Raw genomic sequence first — 7565 nt, 5'->3', positions numbered from 1 at the left:
CACACACATGCGCGCGCACACGCACACGCACGCACACACACACACACACACACACACACACACACACACACACACACACACACACACACACACACACACACACACACACACACACACACAAATAGAGTTGGCATTGGTTAATTTAAAACCATTTTCACATTTGCTCCTCTTCATGATCTAGCCTTCTATTAGCACTGTTAGTGGCGCTACACTACAGTCAGGGATAGCACACATTACAGTTGGTAACTTGTGTGTGTGTGCTTGTAGCGAGGTAACAACAGTTGTGTGCAGCAGTGGAAGCAGAGTCCAGGTGTGTGTGAATGATCCTTGTACCTGTTTATTGCCCCCTTATAAAAATAGGATAAGCTGATGTCTTTGGTCACTGAGAAACTTTGATTAGTCACATGCACACGCACACACACACACACACACACACACACACACACACACACACACACGTCTTTCCCTCACGCAAACCTAGTTACCTGCCCATACCCGTCAACACACATACACACACCTTGGCCTACACAGCTTTCACACATTGTGAGGATGAACTTCTAAACACACACACACACACACCTGGGTGGACTATACCTGGCTGTCTAGATGCGTGTCTCAAGACAGTGATCACACAGACAGGAAGACGAAGAAACAAAGGGCAAACTGATTTCAAACTGATGCTGGACACAATTAGTTTCCAGTTGATTTCTAGTTGTTACATTTGAACCTACGATTTGAGACTTGTTTTACATCATTTCATTTGAAGAGACTTAAATACAACACAGATCTACAGTAAACATATTGGGATATCAAGGTACAGTTTCTGTTTTTTTGCTAGTGTTACTGTTTCAACATGATTTAGCAATTAGGCCAATATTGAACCAGAATCAAAACTGTTTTTCTTATATTCATCTTTAATTGTGAAATACATATTACACTGTAGGTAATCCAAAAGCAAAAATGACTACTTTCAGCTCACTGTTCAAATACTTTTGCCTCTGTCTGCATAGTGCGGCATAGACTCTACATAGGCCTATAAGGCTACAGTGGAGTAGACAACATGGAGGAACTGAAATACAGAGGGAAGAAGAGAGAGGGAAGACACAGGTAAGAACCGAAAGTTATTTCATTGCATTTCAGCTATATTTAAAAGTGGACAACAGTGATGGTAGAGAGATGGTAGACACAGGATAATACGTGACATAGGTCATGAGCTGAATTTGAATTTGAATGTACATGGTACGCACCGCGGCCCGCTGAGCCCAGCACCAACAGCTTGATCTTAATTAGCCTGCCAGATTAAATAAATAAAATAGAAAATAATCTGTCTTGCTGACACTTTCAGGCAGCATATATCCGTCTTCCTCTCTGCAGACCTTGTTCTTTTTTCTTCTGACCCATACTGCTTTTGTAGGGCTTTTTGTAGACTCGTCAAACACAATTGGCTCTAATTTTCAAATCATGAATCCTACAGTATTTTCTTTAGATTATCTGACTTTGCATGGAGTTGGGGATGGTGCGGAAGCACAACAGGTATACAGGTAATAGCTTCTTGAAAAATGTGAAAACCACCAGCGGTTTCTTCAGATGGTCCAATTTGGGCGCTTGTTCTAATCTTTCTTCAACCCAACTTTAGGTGGGATTGATAAAGAAAAGGTCAGATGTTTTTCTCCTGTCTGTGATTCACTTAGTTGTAGAAGTTAGGCTTATCTCTTATCTAAAACAACTTACAGTAAGTGCAAGCATTAGATGGTGAATTTAAATGCATGTATTTCCTGATGTAATAAAGAACCATAGCATAGGTTATTCTTTAACAGCTACACATTTTTCAAATTTGGAGATTTCCTGTACTAGAGAGGTAGAGTTAGAAAGGAACACACTCTCTGCACCATGCGACCGGCTTTGTAATGGCCAGCTGTTCCACTTCCTGTCCATAGGCACTCAATCAAAGTTTATTAATCTGTTCATCATTGTTAAGAAGGAAGTTAATTGCTTGCATGGTCATGGATATTATTATTAAATGTTCACCCAGTGATACGTGATAAAAATATTGTATCACCAGGTTTCTATTTGGTATAATTAACAGTGTGAGGAAGTTAATTTCCCCGATACTGTACTGTGCTTCTCTTTATTGCTGTGTCTGATATCACCCTGCAGATACTGATGGCAATTAAAGGGGAATGCTGCTCCATTTAAAATGTGAAATATATACTACAGTTTTAATTAGCCTACCATCTGTATACTGGTACACCAGAGGTGAATGTGTTTGTTTTGGGATTTGGGAAAAATCTTCAATAAAATTCATTTTATGGTCTATTATCCTTTACATGATGAGCTGAGAAGTATGTTTTATAGTAAAAGACTTAAATTCCCATTAATTTATTTTGGCTAGATGATTATGAAAAGCTTGAACTATGTTTCATAAAAGGGGGATTCTATGTGGCACAGTTTATCTGTAAAGCCTAAGAAAAATACTAGCTTACTTTTATTTATCAAACCTGCATTTGTCTAACAGTATGTTTGTGTTACTTAACTGCAGTGTGTGTATGTGTTGTAAGGTCACCAGTTTAAATCCATCAACTACCGCCATTGTTCTGGTGCCACAAGTAGAGGACTGGTTGTACTGGGAAGCTCTCAGGTGTAAATGTTTGTGTAAGTGTGTGAATGTGAAGCAAGGCGTGGCTGAAAAAGAGATTCCAGGCTCAGTCAATCTTCTTGTAGAAATAAAGGAAACATATATTTAACTGTCATCTCCTCTATCCAAATTTTGGATAGCAAAGATAACTGAAGCCACACAACTGTTAGTAATAATTACCGTACAGTACAACAACAGAGCCAATGTGACTGCGCAGTCAATAACAATAAATGTCAATAATTCTCTGTTGTCCAGTGAAAAAAATTGCATCTCCAAAATGTGAACTTTTCGTGAACTAAGAAAAACAGTCTTGTTTTTAGCTTGATCCCCATGCATTTTAGAGTTTATCCAATTGGGTGTGAAAAGGTTTCATAAACCCAACGGCTCTGAACCCACAGAGGAGCATTTAATACTACGATTCAATTTAAAACATGAGAATCACCAAAACTGTAGATACAAGGTTCTCACCTGACAGCAACAACATGTTATGTCCCAGTAAGTATTTAGGAGCATAAACAGCTTAACCCCAAGACTAGAAACCCAAAATCATTGACATGCATGCCGCCTGTTGAGTGTGTACTGTCATATTGATGCATTCTATAGTAACAGCATATAGGATGCTGTGGTATGTCATAGTGTGTGTGTGTGTGTGTGTGTGTGTGTGTGTGTGTGTGTATGCCATAGCATGCTGTAGTATTTTGTTATTAAGAAGGCTCTTTGGTCTGGGAGTAAAGTAAAACTGTTCTCTAGAAATCACTCACACAAAGCAGTTAATAATAAATTAATGAAAACCAATGTAAGGACACCTGTGACATATTTAAAACTTCTAGAAACTATGAAGAATCATCCTTATTTGGAACATCTTCAACTCATGTCGTTTTTAAAAAGTAATGTGAGATGTCCCATCCATAACTAGACACACTTGTGATTGATGCATCCATTTTAAGAGTGCTTGTAGAAAAGTGTGGTGAACCTCTTCCTGCTCTGACCTCGCCAGTTTACATAAGCTTCCTATCTATCTGACATTTAAACATCTATGAAAATGTCACATAAGCACCCGTCCTCCTGAAAACCGTTGATGTAACAATGACAGGGTGAGGAACACACACATAGGCAGTGTTGGGGAAGCTTTGAAAGCCTAGTTTTGCTAGAAGTTGAACTTGAGCAAAGCTACCATCACAAATATACTTTTGTTAAGTAAAGTTACAGAGAAAACGCAAAAAAAAAATCTGATTTCACAATTCGCTCCAGATGAAGCCCAGCACATACATTTAAATAACAATCGAGGATAAAAACACAGTAAAGTCAACGACTTTATTCCACTGTGGTCCTCTTAAGAACAATACATAAACAATGCATACATTACATAACAATGCATATATTACAGAAAAAAAAACACCTGTATACAAATGCAGATTATTGCACCAGTTTTTCCAAAAATATTTTTTTACTGACGATTTGAACTGTTGTTTTGATTCTGCGGTTTTTATTGACGCTGGTAGACCATTCCAAGTAACAGCTCCAGAGTAAGCAAAAGTGCTTTTTCCTATCAATGCCCTAAAACTATGGGTTATCACATCAGTGTCACTGGTTCTGGTCCTATAATTATGGGAGTCACTGACTCATGTGAAGTAGCCTCTAAAATAATTGGACGCAGTGTCAAAAATGACACTGTGAACCAGACTCAACTTCAACATGGCCACTCTATCCTCTACAGTGAGCCATCCAAGCTCTTTAAAATGTTGGGCCGTCAGGTGGGTGAGTGAGGGGAGTTTCAGTACCAGTCTGATAAACTTCTGGGCTGTTTGTAATCTATTGCATAGATTTTCTGGGTCTCTACAGGTCTATACAGGGTCTCTGTTTCTGTTGTAATCCTTAAGCAATTTATTCCTTTGATTAATAGCAGTAAGAATTTCATGATTAATCCAGGGTTCTGTCTTCTGTTTAATTCTGACAACTTTGGATGGGGCCACTTTGTTGATCACACTTATGTTGATGTGGCATGGGAAAAATATCCCATGCCACATCAACATCTGAACAGGCTAAAATTGGCTGCCATTCGCAGAGCTCTTCATGTAATATTTCTTTAGAATAATTTCTGAGTGATCTGAACTACTACCTGAGTGATCTGTTGAACTACTACCAAGGTCCTGCAAAATGTAGTTGAACTGCTAGTTATTTTACATGTAATGAAACTACTCCCTAACAGTGCACACAAGCATATGCACGCACGCACACACACACACACACGCACACTGTGGCCATGCTGCACACCTTAACTTGCTAATATTATTTGATGGTTGCTGCAGGGAGTGATGTCAATGTCAAAGACAGTGGTGGAAAGTAACTAAGTACATTTACTCAAGTACTGTACAATTTTAAAGTACTTGTACTTTACTTGAGTATTTCCATGTGATGCTACTGTATACTTCCACTCCACTACATTTCAGAGGGAAATATTGTACTTTTTACTGCACTACATTTATTTGACCGCTTTAGTTACTAGTTACTTTGCAGATTTAGATTATTAATACAAATTATAAATCAACTAATAAATGATGATATATTTTTATAGGTTAAGCTACCCAGCAGTATATAAAGTAATTCAAATTAGCTCCACCTTTACCAGCTGCAACATTAAAGTGATAACTTATAATTTATATTTAAACTGTGCAATACCGATATTTTGTGCAATAATTCAACTGTGCAATAATTATTTAATTATTTACACTGGTGTATATATTGGAGTATGATGCACATATTGTACATAATTCTTACTTCTCTTATTTCTATATTATTATTATTATTATTATTATTCTCATTGTTATATATTGTAGTATAATGCACATATTTTACATATTTCTTACTTTCTTATTTCTATTTTTCTTATAATTTCTTATAATTTCTCTATGCTTATATATATTCTCTTCTACAATGTGAGCAACTGCAACGTAACCCAATTTCCCCTCGGGATCAATAAAGTATTTCTGATTATGATTCTGAACACATTAATGCATCAATAATTATAGTCCAATAACATGATATATATGATTCTGAAATGGGCCATTCTGCATAATGACTACTTTTACTTTTGCAACTTTAAGTATATTTTGATGCTAATACTTTTGTACTTTGACTTAAGTAATATTTTGAATGCAGGACTTTTACTTGTAGCAAAGTATTTTTACACTGTGGTATTGCTACTTTTACTTAAGTCAAAGATCTGAATACTTCTTCCACCACTGGTCAAAGATCACAACGTGTAATCGATGCTGGAACCACACCCTACACCCTGATAATTATTGTACACTTGACATTAATGAGTCAGGAGTGGAGGATCGTAGAGAAGCTGACTAAAACTGAAAGGTCATTGGTTTGATCAGCATGGCCAACAGCAGAGTACATCGAAGGTTTTCTGATTGCTCAGTTAGCTAAGTGCGTACCATGTGTACCTGTGATGTCCCGGGTTCAAATTCGGGCCGGGACTCTTGTTGCATGTCACTCCCTCCTCTCTTCATCCCCCATTCTTTCTGTTTCTCTCCACTGTAAACTATTGAATAAAGATAAAGCAAAAAATACCCCAAATAATCAGATGGTGTCACTGACACTGTACTCTGCCCCCTTTGAGGAAATGCATGTGGTAGGAGTTCTGTTGTCCAGAAAAGCTATTACACTATAACCAAGCCATATAGTGTTTTCCAGGTTGTCCTATTCTTCCTTATAACCAACTGTTGGCCAGAGGTCACTGATAGAGAGCTTGGCTGGACTATGGATGTCATGCCTGTGTGTGTTTGTGTGTGTATGTGAGCAGAGATGATAGCTCATTAGCAATGGGTTCATCTACACACCCTGATAATAACATCATTGGTCTATCATTTTAATTATCATTATTATAACTGTGCTAACAGTAGACTGTAATAAACCAGTTGATGCGGTGTAGTGACGTCTTCCTGACTCCCACATGCTGGTGACATTTTAGGTTCACAAAGGTTTATCACCTTTGTCACGTACCATCCCCTCCTTCTCTGTCATATCTTTCCAGTCACTTTCCACTATATACTGTCTAGCAAAGCAGCAATCAGTTTGCAATAATCTGAGAAAAATAGACGCACATTAAGACACAGGGGTTGCAGGTTGGGGAAGCTCCTAATAGTGGGAGACTTGCTGGTTGATACCACAGAACCAACAGCTGATGTGTGCAGTGGCACCTAAATATCATGAATATGTCTACCAGCTTATTCTGAGGATAGATGGGAAACTGGTTAATGTTAGCTAAAGACAGTGTGACACAACCAGGGGGCAAGATGAAGTGTCTTTGAAGCAGAGCCTCGACACAGTGGGGGAATGCTGCAGCAGAGGACAGACCAAACATCCGTTAACGCAAATGTCATGAGGGGGTTCAATACTTCAGATGTAAAATCAAAATCAAAATTAAAATCTGGCAATAATATATAGACTTGGTTCACTTTTGGGTTTTACGTTTCATTGTCTCATACTCATACTCTAATGGTTCAAGGATTACTGTGATGATAGCTGAACCATTCAATGTGTGTGTGTGTGTGTGTGTGTGTGTGTGTGTGTGTGTGTGTGTGTGTGTGTGTGTGTCCTAGGGATACGTGGGATCCATTCCAGTTGAACCCTATAGGTGCTGAGAAGGAACGTAAGAGAACATGTTTCCAACTGGCCCAGTACCTGGTGGCTGTTATAGTGGGGCTGGCCGTCCTGACCAGCGCTGTTGTAGCTAAGGTATGATCATCTGTCTTTTAAGCTGTCAGCTCCTCATTCATCTCCGCAGTTGCTACTAGAGCTGAACAATTTAATTGAAAAACAAATCAAAATCAAAAAATTAACTTCTGCAATTTCTGCAATTAATTGCTTAAGAGAGGACTGTCCAAACTGGATTTCTGAACAAGATGTTTTAGTCCAGGTA

General features: G+C 38.3%; 1 protein-coding gene across 1 annotated transcript in view; it reads left to right on the top strand.

Moving 5' to 3' along the window:
* Positions 1 to 1060: 1060 nt before the first annotated feature.
* chs1 (chitin synthase 1) overlaps positions 1061 to 7565 on the top strand; it is a gene marked incomplete at its 3' end in the record, with an annotated part of 32822 nt that continues 26317 nt past the window's right edge. Inside the window, exons 1-2 of the mRNA XM_071538565.1 lie at positions 1061 to 1107; positions 7246 to 7381. Coding sequence (XP_071394666.1) covers positions 1061 to 1107; positions 7246 to 7381 — 183 coding nt within the window. The remainder of the gene's footprint in view (positions 1108 to 7245; positions 7382 to 7565) is intronic.

The sequence above is a fragment of the Centroberyx affinis genome, unplaced genomic scaffold (assembly GCF_046629955.1).
Source record: "Centroberyx affinis isolate AG114_WGS23_722 - 3 ecotype Tasmania unplaced genomic scaffold, CSIRO-AGI_Caff_v1 ptg003294l_1, whole genome shotgun sequence".
Lineage (NCBI taxonomy): Eukaryota > Metazoa > Chordata > Actinopteri > Beryciformes > Berycidae > Centroberyx > Centroberyx affinis.
The sequence above is the reverse complement of the archived record's forward strand: the minus strand, read 5'-3'. Positions and strand labels throughout refer to the sequence as shown.